The 17,604-nt window shown below is 47.0% G+C and overlaps 2 protein-coding genes across 4 annotated transcripts in view; one reads left to right on the forward strand and one right to left on the reverse strand.

Annotated features, from left to right (window-relative positions):
• Rab11fip5 (RAB11 family interacting protein 5) overlaps window positions 1-5,709 on the reverse strand; it is a 35,942-nt gene extending 30,233 nt beyond the window's left edge. For all 3 annotated transcript variants that reach the window (XM_076833053.2, XM_076833052.2, XM_076833050.2), the window contains exon 1: window positions 5,125-5,709. In XM_076833053.2, the coding sequence (XP_076689168.2) occupies window positions 5,125-5,552 (428 nt within the window). In that variant the 5' untranslated portion in view covers window positions 5,553-5,709. The remainder of the gene's footprint in view (window positions 1-5,124) is intronic.
• A 535-nt stretch (window positions 5,710-6,244) lies between these two features.
• Noto (notochord homeobox) overlaps window positions 6,245-17,604 on the forward strand; it is an 85,367-nt gene continuing 74,007 nt past the window's right edge. Inside the window, exon 1 of the mRNA XM_076832747.1 lies at window positions 6,245-6,335. Coding sequence (XP_076688862.1) covers window positions 6,245-6,335 — 91 coding nt within the window. The remainder of the gene's footprint in view (window positions 6,336-17,604) is intronic.

Below are 17,604 nucleotides of genomic sequence, written 5' to 3' on the forward strand. Positions count from 1 at the left end.
TAAGTACTCCAGAAATGCCTCTGGAAACGCCTCTGCTCTTGCCAAGTCTCCCCTTTCCCAGCAGCAATATCCCTATCTCAGCAAAACCCCACCGGCTTATCCACAGGAACTTTGGAATGAACACAAGGCCCAAAAGCCATCTCTTCTTCACCCCAAATCCTACAGCTCTGCAGGCTGCTGGGTTTAACAGCATCCACACAGAGCTGGGTGTGGTGGTGCACACCTGTCATCCCAGCAGCCCAAGAGGCTGAGGCAGGAGGATCACAAGTTCAAAGCCAGCCTCAGCAACTTATCAAGGCGCTACACACCTCAGTGAGACCCTGTCTCAAAGTAAAAATTAGTTTACCAGGCACAGTGGCACATGCCTGTAATCCCAGCAGCTCAGGAGGCTGAGACAGGAGGATCACAAGGTCAAAGCTAGCCTCAGCAAAAATGAGGTGCTAAGCAACTCAGTGATATCTTGTCTCCAAGTAAATTACAAAAAAATAAGGCTGCGGATGTGGCTCAGTGATCAAGTGCCTCTGAGTTCAATCCCCAGTACCAAAATAAACAATAAAAAGGAGTGGGGAATGTAGCTCAGTGGTAATATGCCCCTGGGTCAAATCTCCAGTACCAAAAGAGAGAGGGAGAGAGAGGAGCCACACAGAGCCGTCCCCTCTACCCTCTGCTAACTGCTGAGTAGCTGAGGGCACTGTCCTCTCCTCTCCTCCTCCAGCCTCAGTTTCCACATGTCCCAGAGCCAAGCCCCCTTTAAATCCTGAGAGAAGAAACAGCCTGAGGCCAACAGAGAAAGAATAAAGTGACCAGACGGCCAGGAACATGGAGGACCCAAGTTGTGGACGCATTTTTACTGCTTGGCTGTGGAGAAGAGCTACAGCATTCTGCAGAGTTTTTAAAAAGATGACTGATTTCCTCAGAGTCACCACAGTTTCTGTCACTGTGTTAATCATCTGTCCTGGAGCACAGTGGGAAGGGCAGGGGAAACATCTGGACAAGGCCAGACCAGCAGTTTAGCAACGAGAAGAGCAGAAGAGCGTCACACATCAGGGTGGCAACAATAACAAGAGGGACAGGCAGCTGCCACCAAAAAAAAAAAAAAAAAAAAAAAAAAGAGGACAGCTCTCAAGGTTGCCTAGAGTGGTGCCTCCTCCCCAGCTGTCTACAGGGACAGGGGAGCGGGGCAGAGATGAGGCTGACCACAGGCCCCTGGTAGCCTCCCAGTTCCCACCCAGGGCTCAGGGCCAAGGGCAGATGCAGAGAGAAGCGGAAGCTGCTGTGCCAGCAAGAAGGAGCTGCCCAGACCGACAGAGGAGTCACACTTCCTACCCCTCCCCACTCCCAGAAGCTGCTGCTCAAGCAACCCCAAATAAAAGTGGCCCACAACCAAGAGAGATGCCTGTGCGTCCTAATGACTGGCTAGAGTGCAGCCACACCCTTCCCTAGAAGCCCCACGGCCTGGATTCCAGGCCTGGGGTGGGACCGAGAGCCAAAGCCAGGGACCTGAGTGGCCTCAGCTGCTTCCTGAACAACAGACTCACACCTGGAAGACAGTGGAGGGAAGGCTGCAGGTCAGGCGTCATCTGCTCACTACAGTTACAGCAGCCCCTGGGAAAGAAAGCCCAAGGGAAAGAAAGAAGCCCTCAAACAACTCCCACCCTTGGGCCGGCAACTGCATTTCCCCTCAGGCGCTTCCCAGGGTTCACAAAACCAGCCTTTTCAAAGAGGTCTCAGATCACCATGACCCCCGAGCTTTCCCTTGCCCCCCAAAATCCCCAATGGCACTGTCTGGGCAAAGGGTTGACAGAGCCTTCCAGGGGCCACATCACAGTTAGCAACCTGGATAGCCACAACAGATTTTTAGTCTTTGTGATGAAAAAAGACAACTAATCCCAAACCAAATCAAACCCACAGCTTTGTCTTTTCCAAGGGGCCAGCCCATAATTATTGACCCAATAGGCCTCCAGACTCTAGGTCTGGGTCAGGGGGAAGCTGATCAGGTCCAGTATCTTTGGGAGTATAGGTTCACTATTGTGGAACAGATTTCCTGAGAGGACCTGCCCTTTCCCTGCCAAATACACATAAACCAAGGCTCCCCGAGGGTCAAGAGCAGCTCTTCCCAACCCACCCGCCTCTAGCAGAGAAGCATCTCTTGGGATTGTCAAACCCAGCAGAACCATGATGGTCCACACACAGTTCTGTAGAGGAGAAGATGTTCTAAATAAGGATCCTTGTGTACCACCAAGTTTTATTTTGAGAACTTCCTGTTCAATTATTTGGAAAAAAAATCTAGTGAAAACCCTCACCTCAAAGAGTGTCCCATTGACAAAGGACTTCCAGGGGCTACTGGGGCACCTAGAACCAGTGCTCCAGAGCAAACCAACACCAACAATTTGAAAGCTTCTATGTGTCAGGAACCATACTGAGGTTTTCAGAGGAGGTATCTTATTCAATCTATAACTGATGATTATTGTGATCTTTTAAGAAATGAGGAAACAAATCAAGTAACCTGTCCACTAGTCACAGAACTGGGAATAAAACCCTATCTCCAGGTCTCTCAGCACTTTGCTGTCCTGCCTTCCACCCAGGGCAGGGGCAGCTCCAGACAAGGTCATGAGGGAGGGCTGCAGAGCCACAGGCTAATCTGAGCCTGGCTTAGGACCACATGCCCAGCCCTAGTTCTCATGGCAGAAGGCCACAGAGTCAGGACATTCCATTAGAAACTCATATTCCTGTCACCCACGACAGTGGTCCTGAAGCTTTTCCAGACTCTAAGGTCTTGATTATCTTCCCCATACGACAAGTTCTTCCAGAGCAGGGAAGGTCTTCCAGACTAGTACTACTGGACACAGTTACCAAAACTTCCCTCCATGATTACTGGTGTCCACTGACCTCCCTAGCACGCCCAGGGACTGCACTAAAAGCTTTGCTTGCATTCTCATTTCGCTCCTCACACAGCCCTCAGAAGGAGTCGATTATCCCCATTTCACAGATGAGAAAACTGAGGCACCAGGAGTTTACCTAACTTGCCACAAGATGGCAGGCTTGACACTGGGATCTGTTTGGTTCAACTACACAGCCATCTCCTCTTAACCAAGAGCCTGCCCTTCCCTAGACTGTCAGTGACATAGGACCTTCCTAAGACCATCACAGCTACATGTGGATGTTCTTTTCCACCATTATGCAAAGCTGAGGAAGGTACACGCTGGTCTCCACCTAGCCCTCTTCCTACTAGGCAATCTGCAGACTCACTGTCTTAGCATCCCATACCAGGGTCAAGATATGCCACTAGGAGCGGCCATTAGAGCCAGAGGTGGGGACTGAGTAGGGGTGGCAGCCTTCACCCTGGGTCAATGGGCATGAAGTTGGGTGCAATAAGCTAGAGGCCAATTTCATGGAGTTTCCCTTTGCCCACCCTAAGTATCTTGTTCCGCTCCTGCCAACTCCAGGCTCTATAAATAGCCCAGGTCAATGCATCAGAGGAAGGACAGCCAGGTAGGTGTGGAATGATCTGGTGGAAAAGACGACTTCTATAAAGTAAATTAAGGCTCTTGTTCAGATCAAGGGGTGGTAAGTCAAATTCTCCCAGCACTGTTCTTGGCTGAAAACAGGCCCACCTGGACCTGCAGGCTGGGCCGGCTCAGCTAAGATCCAGAGGCCAAGAGGAAAGCAAGGGCAGGAACTGGGGGGAGGGGGAAATCAAAGATGCTCCTCCCTGTCTTTTTTTTTTTTTAATTGGTCTGCTACCCTCCCCCCAACCCCCAACACACAGCAGATAAGTCATCCACCAGCTTGGCCAGAGTAGCTGGCTAGTGGGAGGGGGAAGAGGTCCACTGGAGACAGATACCTCTTCTGAAAAAGAAAGCGGTAAGAAATCCAGGAGAGAGCATTTCACCCCACACCCACCCCTTTGGGTTCCCTGAGCCAGGAAAGAAGGAGAGCACAGAAAGAGGGAGGAAAAAAAACAAAACAAGGGCCAAGCTATACCACATGATCCCACACCAAGCAACTGAACAACAAGTCATAGGAAAGGAGGGGAGAAGGCCAGAGCAGGGGGAGATGGAGTCAGGTCACAGGCTTGCCTGGAACCTGCCCCATGCTAACCCACTTCCCACACCAGGCTGCAGCCAGCCAGGAAGGCCCTTCTCTAGCCACGTTTTGAAAAATGTTCAAGGTCAGACCCTTTTCTACTCAAATTCTGCTTTCATCTGGTTCTGCACCAAGCTGGAGGCTCATTCCTTTCCTCTGGCAGCCCTTCCCAGGTTTACTAAGTGGGCAAAACTTTGGAGACCGCTAGTCCCCACCTAGGACACACCCCAGTTCCCATCCTCTTCCCCTCCCCTCCCAGGTCACAGACAAGTTAACCACTCAGTGATCCACAGCAGGTGGTCCGCCCTGAGGACTGGCTTCCAGATCCTGCCCAAGCCCAAAACAGGAAATGAAGCTACAAGACTGAAGCCTTGATCTTAACACAGGGGAGGCTAAATGCTGTCAAAAGAAATTATTAAAAAACCCACTGGCCCTTCTCAAGCTAAGCGCCTGGGAGAGAGCTCCTGCTGTGCACTAACCACCACTGACTCCACCTGGGCAGGGCAGCAGGCAGGCCACTTGAAAGCTGACCTAAGTGTTTCCTTTCTTAGGGGCTCCTCCAGTCCTCAGGCCTGGACACTGGGACTGCAAATGACACTAGACAGTGGAGGGCAAAAAGCAGATGTCCTGAGCAATCTCGAGCTTCAGGTGGGACGCCTCTCACGTTCCTTCCCCCACAGGGCACAGCGGTGACTGCAGTTCCCTTCCTCTCCATGGAAAGGGAGACAGGCCCCGAGGCCTTAAGATTTCCCTTTTTGATTTCCCAGCCCAAAGCCTCAGGATTCCACTCCTAACTTTCCTTGACAATCTACTGCTATTGCTTGGCCACCACTCAAACTCCCCTGGCCTCCCAGAGCCCACCAGCGTCTGTTTGAGAAACCGGGAGAGGACTCCAAAATGCGAAAAACCAACCTATCTGTCGGTTTACACCTTTGAGCGCGAGGCAAGGGGCTCACTGCCCCGCTGAGATTCGGGGTCCTGATCTCCCACCAACCCCACCCGGTGAGGCCTTCAACCGTTTCTGCGCCCCCCACTCACTGCGTGTGTTGGGCGCGGCCTGCACCAAAGACTTCGTCCAGCGCCACCGTGGCCTGGCCCAGAAATTTGTCGACGCCGATGAGCGAGCGATGCATGGTGGTGAGCACCAGCTCGCAGGCGGCGGCTGAGCCCGTGACCCAGGGCGACGGGCCCGCGTCGGCCTCCTGCGCCCGGAGCAGGCCGTCCAGGGCGCCGGGCGGCAGCTCGAAGGAGCACTCCTCGCGCCATTCCGGGCAGCCCTGCGTCTTCTCCACCACCGACGTGCTGTACTTCTCGCGGCCCACCTGAATCACCGTGTACGCGTCGCTGGTGCTGCCGGCCGAGCTCTTGCCACGCAGCCCGCGGGCCCGCAGCACCGTCACCTGGACGTGCGTGGGCAGCCAGCGGGAGGGCCCCACCACCGGCTCGGCGTCCCGCACCAGGGCCATGGCGGGGGAAGCGGCGGCGGGGGAAGGCTGGCCGAACCCGGCGCAGACGCGGGGACCAAGTGACAAACTTGACAGCGGCAGAGGGCGGTCAGGAGCCCGCTCGCCGCCGCCCTCACACCGGACCGCCGCAGCTGCGGGCTGGGCTGGGCCGACCGGCCGCCGCCTCCCCGCCTCCCCAGCCGCCGGCCGCGCTGCGACGTCAGCGCCCCGCCCCCGGCCCCGCCCCGTGGCCCGCGGCCAGCGGCCCGCGACCCGCGTGGCGGTGCGGCAGTGCTGCGGGGGCGCGGCTGGCTCCCTGGCCGCGGCAGACCTGCCAGAAGCAGGAGGGGGCGGGGCGACGCGGGCCCGGGGCGGGGCTCGTGCCTCTGCAGAGGTGGGCGGGGCTCCCGCGCTGGCCCCGCCCGGGCTGGGGGCACCCGGCGCCACCCCGCCCCTCCCGGGGCGAGCGCTACGCCCTCCGCTCTAAACGAAATGCCCGCTCTGCGCCTCCCGGCCAATCCCAAATCTTCCTCCTGCCCGGGGAAGTCCTTGCCTTGACGTGGTCCTGGCCCACCCTCCTGGGATGGCCATTCCCTTGGCGAGGACTAGTGGCCGTGTTTCGGACCCCTGCTACCTGCCTCTGCCCCCTGCTACCTGCCTCTGCCCCGGACACGCACTCCCCTGCTTCAGCTCCCTCCGCCCCATCTGGGAAAATGCCCTGGTCGAACCAGAGTGACTCCCCCACCACCCGCCACGTGACGGCCCGCATCAGCAGCGTGCGAGCTGCCGACTCCAACCTCCCGGGTGCGGGAAGGGACCTCGGAGGCGGCGCGGGAGGGCTGAGGGCAGGGCTCACCCTCCGCGGACACTGCGGCAGAGAGCCGAGTGATGAATAAATGAGTGACCACATCAATATTTAAGCATTCGCTCACAGCACTGTGGCTCTTTGCGTCACGGGTTGGTGGTTTCAAATAATAACCAACACCCATTATAAGTGCCTACTATGTGCTGAGCCCTCAGTATTACCTGGACAATTGTTTTGGGTTTTCTTTTTCTTTTCAGTTGTAGATGGACACATACCTTTGTTTTATTTATTTTATGTGTTGCTGAGGATCCAACCCAGTGCCTCACACGTGCTAGGCAAGCTTTCTACCACTGAGGTACAATCCCAGCCCCCTGGTTTATTAATAATGACAATCGTTAATAATTATAGACGTTGAATATCGGCCAATGTTGGCCCATGTGCTTTATTTATTTGTATTGCCTCATTTTATTCTCAGAGCCACCCTATGGGGTATGATTTTTTTTATTTTATTTATTTACTTATTTTTGGTACCGAGATTGATCCCAGGGGCTCTCTGTCAACTGAGCTACATCCCCTACCCTACATCCCCTACATCCCCCCCCCTTTTTTTTTTTTTTTTTGAGACAGAGTCTCACTAAATTGCTGAGGCTGGCCTCAAACTTGAGCTCCTCCTGCCTCAGCCTCCCAAGTGATTGAGGACTATAGGCATGCATTACCGGCTTGGCTGTGAGTATGATTTTTATTCCGTGTTTTCCAGAAGATAAAATTGAAGTGTAAGTAAATTTGTCCAAGATTCCTAGCTGGTGGAAGTGGGATATAAATCCACACCCAAAGTCTTTGCTTTTCATTTGTTTAATTTTCAGATCCTATACTTTTAATATAATTTTACCAGGGATTGAATCTAGGGATGCTTCACCACTGAGCCACATCCCTAGCCCTTTTTATTTTTTGAGATAGGATCTTGTTAAATTGCAGAGGGCCTCGCTAAGGTACTGAGGCTGGTCTTGAACTTGTGATCCTCCTGCCTGTACTTCCCGAGCCGCTAGGATTACAAGTGTGCACCACCCCACACCTGGCTAAGATCATTTTTAAATAAACCAGGTGCAATGCAACAGTCTGTAATCCCAGCTACTCTGAAGTTTGAGGCAGGAGGATTGCAACTTTGAGACTGGCCTTGGCAATTTAGCAAGATCAAGTCTCAAAAAATAAATAAATAAATAAAAAGGGCTGATGATGTAGCTCAGTAGTAGAGCGCTGCTGGGTTCAATACAGAGTACCACAAAATAATAATATCTTTTAAATAAAATGTAATACACAGGGGCTGGGGTTGTGGCTCAAAGGTAGAGTGCTCACCTAACATGTTTGAGGCACTGGGTTTAATCCTCAGCACCTCATAAACAAATAAAATAAAGATATTGTGTCCACCTAAAATTAAAAAATAAATATTTTTTTAAAATATAATACACAGCTTAAAAATATATCAAATAGGTCAGAAGGGCTTATGATGAAAAGTAAAACCTGCCTCTTCACTCCTCAATGAAGGAATACTACTTAAAATCATTTTCCTTTATAGGCCTGGTGGTTGCCTCTACATTGCTATACAAAACGCTACATAGCTGTATCTGGATTTACCAGGGCTGGCCATTATCTATTGCCTTCCGGCTCTGATAGATAGTGATTTTAGCCGGCTCACACCTACTTCCCTCCCACAATCTTGTATAACTATTATTTTTAGTTCACATTTATAGTGGAAGCCTTTATTTCTTCTTAGGGAAATTCTCCTCAGTACTACTTGACTTTCCACCCGCAAGCCATGTTCTCCATCAGGAACATGAATGTAGGAAATCAATAGACTCACAGAGCGGGCTGGGGATGTGGCTCAAGAGGTAGCGCGCTTGCCTGGCATGCGTGCGGCCCGGGTTCGATCCTCAGCACCACATACAAACAAAGATGTTGTGTCCACCGATAACTAAAAAATAAATATTAAAAAAAAAAAATAGACTCACAGAGGAGGCTGGTGAGGAAACACTGCGAGCCCAGGTCTGACAGCCTCCACCATAACTCTTCACCCAGCCAACTTTGGTAAGTCCTGGGCACCACCATGCAATTTGTTATATTGCTTTTCAGTCTTTACTCTGTGTTGTTGTTTTATATACATCATGGTCTTGAGGCAACTAGAAGTGTAATAGTTAAACCCACGGAGTTTGGGAGTCCTTTTCTACCATTTACCTTCTTTGTTTGATCTCCTTTACCTCCAAAGACAACCATTGAGGTAGGCACTGTGGCCACCCTCAGTTTCACTGATGAGAAAACTGAAGCAAAGAGAGCTTGGGTAATTTCCTCCAAGTCAACAGCTGGAAAATTTCAGAGACTGGACTTGAAGTCAAGTCTCAGTTACTGTGGCACTGTGGCACTCTGTCTGACATGTTGGCCATCTAAGCACAAACTGCAGGAAGTGCTCTCATGCCCATAGTACATATAAAAAAAATTGAGATTCAAAAAAGTTAACTGACTTAACCAAAGTTAGAGTCAGGATGAAGTTTCCACTTTAAGAGTAGATTCCCCAGCAGCTTTGCAAATGAAGATATCTTTTACCAAACTTCAACTAACATAAGTTGGGCACTCTTCTTTAAAGATTCTGTTTCAGGTTTTCCAACGGCTCCTCCTTACCTCCCTCTTCCTCCTTGATAAGAGTAGCAAGGTTCCAGGAAAAGGGAAAAGAGAACTCAAAAGGGCTACTCCGCCTCGGGCTTTCCTTCCTCCTGCCCTCCTTCCTCCTGCCCTGGCCCACGCAGTTTGGCAAGGGCAAGCTTCCTGCTGGCTCAAGATTGGAACCCTAGGCGGGCAATGAAGCCAGGCAGAGCTCCCCGCGGGTCATTTGGCCCTAGGAGGAAAGGGTGGGACTGCTAGCTGTCTGCAGTTGGTCAGAAAAGAGCAGAAACTCCAGATAGTGAAGACTGGGCCATCTAGAGCTGTTTCCGCCTATAGAAGGTGAGACCACCCACCCCACCCACTGCAGCTGAGAAATGACTAATTCCAGGACTAGAGCAGGGGAAATGCAAGATGAGCCTGGATCATTTTGTAAGAAATCCTCAGAGAAAAAAGGGGTGAGGGGCTGCAGTATGTCAAAAGAACACAGAAGCCACGTGCAATGGCTCACATCTATCATCCCAGTGGCTCAGGAGACTGAGGCAGGAGGATTGCAAGTTCAAGGCTTGCCTCAGCAAATTAGCTAAGCCTAAGCAATTAATTCATCAAGACCCTGTCTCTAAATAAAATATTAAAAAGGACTGGCAATGTGGGTCAGTGGTTAAACACCCCTGGTTCAATCCCTGGTACCAAAACAAACAACAACAACAAAAAGAACACAGGAGCCAACTGCAAAGAGCTTCCAATGGGCAAAGTTAAGACAATTTGAATTGCAAAGTATTGGATTATACTCTATAAATATTCATGAGTCTGTAGACTATATCACTACAGTGATATCAGCAAATGATTGAATGAACAAATAAGATAAATGAGGGAGAAAAGAAACATCTTCCTTACACAATTCTAAGTGATATATGAAGGTGTGACCCCTCCAAATGGTGTAGTTTAATTCCCCCTCCTTGAGCGTGGGCTGGACCCAAGAGACTTCAAAGAGTACAATATGAAAAACAGTAATTTTACAATGGCAAAACCTGCAGATATCCCTTAATCAGTCATCAAGATTAACATCAGGGGCTGGGGCTATAGCTCAGTGGTACAGCCCTTAACCTTGCACGTGGGAGGCCCTGGGTTCAATCCCCAGCACCACAGAAAAACAAATAAAAGTAAAGAGATTGTGTCCATCTGCAACTAAAAAAATATTTAAAAAAAAAAAAAAAAAAGATTAACATCAGCCCTGATAAATCGTTGATAGATGCACCCCAGACATGACACAATGAGAGGGGCATTTCATCTGTGCTTTTCTAAAAACCCATAGCTGTTTTTTATTTTTGGGTTTGATTTGGGCTTTTGACTTGTTTGTTGTTTTGGATTTTGAAGTACTGGAGGTTGAACCCAGGGCCTCGCACATGCCAGGCAAGCCCTCACCACTGAGTTACATCCCCAGACCTATTTTATTTTGAGACAGAGTCTCACTAAATTGCCCAGATTGGCCTCAAACTTAATCCTCCTGTTTCATCCTCCTAGTAGCTGGGATGATAGATAGGCTTGCACCACCATGCCCGGCTCCCATAGCCGCTTTCTTTTTCTTTTTTTTGTAACCACTGAGCCACATCCCCAGCCATTTTCATTTTTTATTTTGAGACAGGGTCTCCCTAAGTTGCTCAGGGCCTCACTAAATTGCTGAGGCTGGCCTTGACCTTGAGATCCTCCTGCCACCGCCTCAGCAACTTAGTGAGACCCTTAGCAATTTAATAAGATCCTGTCTTAAAATAAACAAGGGCTGCGGAAATAGCTCAGTGGTAAAACCCCGTGGTTCAATCCTTAGTACAAAAAAAAAAAAAAAAAAAAAAAAGGAAAAATAATAATGAGTGGGAGAAACTCATCAACTAAAATACTTTCAGATACTGTTTTAGGAAAACTAAACGCAAACATATTTCATTGATTAAAGATATTCCTAGCCAGGTACAGTGGCACATGCCTCTAATCCCAGCAACTTGGGAGGCTGAGGCAGGGAGGCTCATAAGTTCAAGGCCAGCCTCAGCAATTTAGCAAGATCTTCAGCAGTTTAATGAAACCCTGTCTCATAATAAAAAATAAAAAGACCCAGGGTTGTAGCTCGGTGGTAGTTTCAAACCCCAGTACTACTAAATAAATAAATAAATAAGAAGAATCAAAAAGTCCGGGGATGTAGCTCAGTGGTAAGGTGCTTGCCTGGCAAGCACAAGACCCTGGATTCAATCCCTACTATCACAAAAAAGTAAATAAGCTAGTTAATTAATTAAATTAATAAAATCTAAAATATGCCTAAAATGAAATTGCTTCAGGAGCTTAAAAGTAAAAGTAATAAAAATCTCAGTGGGTTTTAAAATAACTTGACAAGCTGATTCCAAAATACATTCAAAAGGGTAGAGCTGAAGAGTAACAGATATTTGTGTTGCTAGTAGGTGCTGGCTGGTGTTAGAAAGCTCAAGAAATTAAAACAGTGTAAGAGAAAGCTAGAAAAACATAAAGGGAGTCAGAAGGAACAGAATAAAAAGTCTAGAAATAGTCTTATGTATGCATAAATAACAATTTAATCAATGATAAAGATGGTATTTCAAATAGACAGGAAAAAGACAACTTTACTTTCCATTTGTAAAACAATAAACGTAACAGGGCTGGAGTTGTACATCAGTAGTAAAGCTCTTGACAGCAATGCAAATAATAGTAATAATAGTCATTTTGACTAATAAGGAAACAAATACTAAGTGTAAAGTGAAGCTCCAACCCATACAAAAAGAGGCCAGATAAAATAAAGATCTAAACATAGAACCCCCCTGAAGAAGTAGGGGAAAATGTAGAAGTCTATTTTTTGTATTGGGTGCTTTGTCTCAACTGCTCAGTGAATTTGAATTAACAGTTGCAGGTGAAAAACGAAGGACAGTTAACCATATAGAAAATGCTAGTTTAAAATTCCAAATTAATCAGCAAGGAAGTCCTGTGGGAGGGAGGGGAAGGACACACTGGGCATGAGCATAAATTGGCACAACATTTTTTTTTTCTTTTTTCTTTTTGCAGTGCTGGGGATAGAACCCAGGGCCAAGCCACAACCCCAACCCATGCAACAACTTTTTTTTTTTCTTTTCTTCTTCTTTTTTTTTTTTTTTTTTTGGTGGGGGGGGGATACTGGGGATTTAACCTAAAGGCACTTAATCACTGAGCTATATCCCCAAACCTTTTTATTTATTTTTTTAAACTTTGAGATGGGCCTCACTAAGTTGCTTACCACCTCACTAAGTTGCTGAGGCTGAGCTCAAACTTGCAATCCTCCTGCCTCAGCCTCCCGAGTCACTGGGATTACAGGAGTATGTCACTGTGTCAATTTCTAATGGTACAACTTTTTAAAGAAACTAACTCAGCGGTATCTATGCCCAATTTAAAATGGGCATTCCCTTTAGTCTAGCAATTCCATTTCTGGGAATTTACCCAGTGGAAATACTACACAAAGAATTTTGAATAAGGATGTTAATTTCTGCATGATTGAAAACAGCAAAATACTTGAGGCAGAACCTAAATGTCCATTAATAAAAATAGGAAGAAAATGATGTCTCAGAGAAAAGGCCTTGAGCCCAGCAGGTGGCTGAGGAAGGGAAACTTTCACTGTGGCTTCTGGGCCTCACAGCTGGGCTCCCCATCAGGCCCTGTGCTCAGCAAAACTTTCCTCCCCAGAGGCCACTGGCTACAGGGGACCCAGGCACTCTGACCTCAGGGGCAGGATAAGTTTTGGCTTCCAACCATCAGGGTTTCTTTTTCTTTAATTATTTTTTGCAGTTGTAGATCCATAGGATGCCTTTATGTTATTTTATTTTATTTATTTTTATATTTTTTATTTTTTGTGGTGCTAAGGATGGAAACCCAGTGTCTCACATGTACTGGGTGAGCACTCTGCCACTGAGCTACAGCCCCAGCCCCCATCAGGGTTTCTTAATGTTGCTTCGCCTTTGGTGACTGACTTTTATTTTGAGAAAAATAGAAAGCCTCAAGCCTTGGGTCTCTTGGTAAGGCAAATTGTAAAGGTATAGCCAACTTTCCCTTTTAAATAAAAGTATTTAAAACAAGAAGCTGTGCATATTTTCAATTTGGGGGGCTGGAGGGAGAGGGCATCTTTGGAAAAGGTCCCTTTTCATTCATTTCCTGATTCCACAAAGGTGGGACAGACAGATACAGCCTCTCATGCTGCTCCCCATGAGGGCAGAACCTCTCATAGTGTGTGGAGGACAGATATTACAATGCAAAACCACAAAATACAAAACTACAAATATCAGTTAGTCTGTGAAGGGAACACCTAGGATCACTGGGACTTTATCTCATAGGGAGGTGGGGGAGGGTTTCCCTGAGGAAATTACATTAAGCAAGACAGAGAAAGATGAAGAGCTGAAAGGAATTGATCCAGAAGAGTTGGCCCGGCAAGGGAATGGCTTGGTCAAAGGCCAGATACTTATGACATAAAGAAAAGGCTGGTGTGAGCCCAGCATGGTGGCACATGCTTGTAATCCTTGCTACAGGAAAGGCTGAGGCAGAAGGATCTCAAGGTTGAGTCTAGCCTGGGTGACATTACAAGACTCTATCTCAAAAAATCAAAAAGGGCTGGCCATGGTGGTGCACGCCTGTAATCCTAGTGGTTTGGGAGGCCTAGATAGGAGGATCATAAGTTCAAAGTCAGCCTCAGCAATTTAGCAAGGCTCTAAGCAACTCAGCAAGACCCTGTCTCTAAATAAAATAAAAAATAGGGCTGAGGATGTGGTTCAGTGGTCCAGTGCCCCTGAGTTCAATCCCTGGTACAAAAAAAAAAAAAAGAAAAAAAAAATTTAAGGGACTGGGGTTGTAGCTCAGCGGTATACCTCTCAACTTGCATGTGCGAGGCCCTGGGTTCGATCCTCAGCACCACATAAAAATAAATACATAAAATGAAGGTATTGTGTCCAACTACAACTAAAAAAGAAAATATTTTTTAAAAAATTAAGAAAGGTTGGGGTATGTGGCTCAGTGTCTGGCATCTTGTTGAGTCCTGGGTGGGTTCCTTGCCCATTATGGTGGCTGCCAGGAGGAGAAAAGAAGAAAAAGCTGGTGTGACCTGAGCACAGGTGAGGATAGCAAAAGAGGCAGGAGCCATGCTCCCAAGGCCTCACAGGCCGCTTTTAGGGGCACTTTCAGGATTGAGATCTTCTATTTGGGGTAATTCAAAATTATTTAGGGATTAGGAAAAAACTTCTTTTTAAAAAATATGCTTCAGACCTGGCAGTCTCTTGAGCAAGGGTGTGGGTATGTCCTGATCTAAACAGTTAACCACAGGAAATTGGGAAGAGAGCCAGGAAGCTGCTGAAGGACTCCAGGCAGATCTCTCCAGGCCGGGTGCAGTGGTGCATGCCTCTCCTCCCAGTGACTAAGTTCAAGCCTCAGCCTCAGCAATTTAGCAAGACCCTATCTCAAAATAAAATAATTTTCTAAAAAAAGGCTGGGTAGGGCTGGGATTGTGGCTCAGCGGTAGAGCGCTTGCCTGGCATATGTGAGGTGATAGATTTGATTCTCAGCACCACATAAAAATAAATTAAAATTAAAAGGCTCATTGACAATTTTATATATATATATATATATATTTTTTTTTTTTAAGGTCTGGGTAATAGCTCAATGGTTTGAGCACTTCTGGGTTCAGTTCACAGTATAGAGGGGAATTTCTCCTCTTTGGAATAGAGACACCCCCTCCCATGTCTTCCACTGCAAAGCCAGAGCACAGACTGCTAATCTAGACTGACGGTCCAGGCATGGGAGGTGCACTGGTGAGCACGGTGGTACTCTTAGGTGGGGGAGGGAGTGCAGCCATGGAGTGAGGTTTTGGAAAGCTGTCAGTTCTTTTACAGGAGGACAGGTGTGGACAGGCTAATCTTAGAATCCTGACCTGAAACAGGCACTGCAGGAGGCCAGAGCCAGGTAGAGCAAGTTGCTGGAGGTATCATTTCTTGATGGATAGGAGAGAAGGAGTGCCGCCCAGGAAAGGACATAATGGACAGGCACATAAATGGACAGGGCTTGGCCTTTACAAACTAGAACATTCTTTTCTTTCTTTCTTTTGGTGCACTGGGTATTGAAGCCACGGTCTCACACATGCTAGGCAAGTGCTCTACCACTGAGTTACACTCTCAGCCCTTTTTATTTATTTATTTATTTTATATTGAGACTGGGTCTCACTAAGCTGCTGAAGCTGCATTCAAATTTATGATCTTCCTGCCTCAGCCTCCTGAGTACCTGGGATTACAGGTGTGCACCACTATGCCCAGTTAAATGCTGGAACTTTCTAACATGAACCTTAAGATTTCTTTTCTGTGCATTGTAATTTATCCAAAGACTTCAGGTAAGTCTGGTCACCTTCGACCTGGGCTGCATTGAATGGTTAGGTATGTGTTCATGTCCCAAACACAGAGAGCAGCTTTCCCCTTCATGCACTGCTGGGACTACCAGGAGAGGATGGTGGTCCTGGAACTCCAGGAAGTGATGCATCAATCCATAGCTAGTGGAAAACGCAGCAAGGTAGGCACTCAAGAGATTCCTTAACCCTGAAATATTCTAGAAAGGCCAGAGGCTTGGCAGAGGAAATAAGTCCCTCTGGCAACATTGACATGGACTTAGCCAGAAGATGTTTAGGTAACACAGGATGGAATAATCAGGTATCCTTAGAAGGAACCCCTAGATCCCCTTTAGGAACATTCACAAAGCAAATAGTTGAGCTGGGGCTGTAGCTCAGCAGTAAAGCACTTGCCTAGCATGTGTGAGGCACTGGGTTTGATCCTCAGCACCACATGAAAATAAATAAAATAAAAAGTATTGTGTCCATCCTAAACTAAAAAAAAAAAAAAAAAAAAAAAAAGCAGATAGTTATAATCTGTGCTGATAAGGAAGATGTCACATCTGTACCAAATGGCTGGATCATGTCCTCAGAAGCAGATGCAATATGGCTGACTGCTGAAAGCAGCCAATATCCATCCTAAAGTAGAATTGCAAACTGCAGGAGCCAGGCAGGCCTTATAGAGGACCAAGCCAGCCCTGGGAGACAGCAAAGGATGACAAGGCACCATTGCTCAATTCCAGGCAATTAAACTGTCATGTTGATAGGAAGGTATGTGCTGCCTGACTTTCCAGTTAAAAGATGATAAAACCATAAATCCAGATTTTAACAAAAATTTTATAATTTTTATGTGTTTGTGACTAGTTAAAAAATTATAAATATGTTTGAGGTTGGTTATCATGTTAATTTCCTATTGTTACTTAACAAATTACCACTCAGTGGCCTAAAACAGCACCAATTTATTCTCTTAATGTTCTGGCAGCCAAAAGTCCCAAATCAGTTTCATTATACTAAAGTCATGGTGTCAGCAGGGCCGGTTCCTTTGGGGCTCTGGGGAGAGCCTAGTTCCTGTCTTTTCAGCTCCTGAAGGCCATCTGCATTCCTTGGCTGGTGACTCTTTCCTCCAGCCTCCCCCTTCACTTCCATCTTCCCATCTCTTACTTGTGTAATCAAACTTCCTCTACCTTTCTCTTATAGAGGTCCATTGTGATCACATTTAGGGGCCACTCACCAGGGTAATCCAGAATAATTTCCTGTCTCTTTTGGCCACATCTGCAAATTACTTTTGCCAATTAAGATTACATTCACAGAGCCCAGCCCAGTTGCACACACATGTAATTCAAGGTGCTCAGGAGGCTGAGGTAGAAGGATCGCAAGGTCAAGGCCAGCCTGAGCAACTTAGCAGGACCCTATCTCAAAAAAAAAAAACAAAAAAAAAAACACCACATTGAGAAAGAGCTGGGATGTAGCTCAGTGGTAGAGCGCCTTTGAGTTTACTTCCTAGTGACAGCCCCCAGAAAAATGTTACATTCACAGTTGCTGAAGTTAGGATATAAATATCACTGGGGCCATTGGTCAGCTCACCACAGATATAGAGTTGGACTCAGCCCTCCAATTTGAACATAGAGTTAAAGACAAGGGTGTGGTGATGGGGTGTTACATGAATGTTCAGACAGAGGTGTGGATAGCTAGAACATATCAAAGAAAGAAAACACCCTCTCTGTCATTAGGATCCTGTTAGCCTGACAGATTCCCGCCCCCAAACTGATATAATAAAATAAACCCCCAACATCCCAATACTCTGTGTCATAAGTCTGTGATCCTTTTTTTTTTCAACAGCTGTATTAAGGTTTAGTATATATACACCATAAGTTGCACCCATTGTAAGAATTCAATTATTTTTAGTAAATTTGTAGTTTGCAATTGTCACAACCATCCCGATTTAGAACGTGTCCGTCACCCCAAAGTTTCCTTGAGCTTGTTTGCAGTCAATTTTCACCCCTAGGTGCAGCCCAGGCAAGCACTGATCATTCTCTCTGTAGAGATTTGCCTTTTCTGTACACTTTGTATAAATGGTATCATATAACATATAGCCTTTTGTGTCTGGCTTTCACTTAGCATAATGTTTTTGAGGTTCATCTATGTCCTAGTGTATATTATTAGTAACCATTCTTTTTTATTGCTGAGAGTTGTGTTCCATTATGTGAGCATATCACATTCTGTTTATCCATTAAACTGTT

The sequence above is a fragment of the Callospermophilus lateralis genome, chromosome 14 (genome assembly GCF_048772815.1).
Source record: "Callospermophilus lateralis isolate mCalLat2 chromosome 14, mCalLat2.hap1, whole genome shotgun sequence".
In the NCBI taxonomy this organism is placed as follows: Eukaryota; Metazoa; Chordata; class Mammalia; order Rodentia; family Sciuridae; genus Callospermophilus; species Callospermophilus lateralis.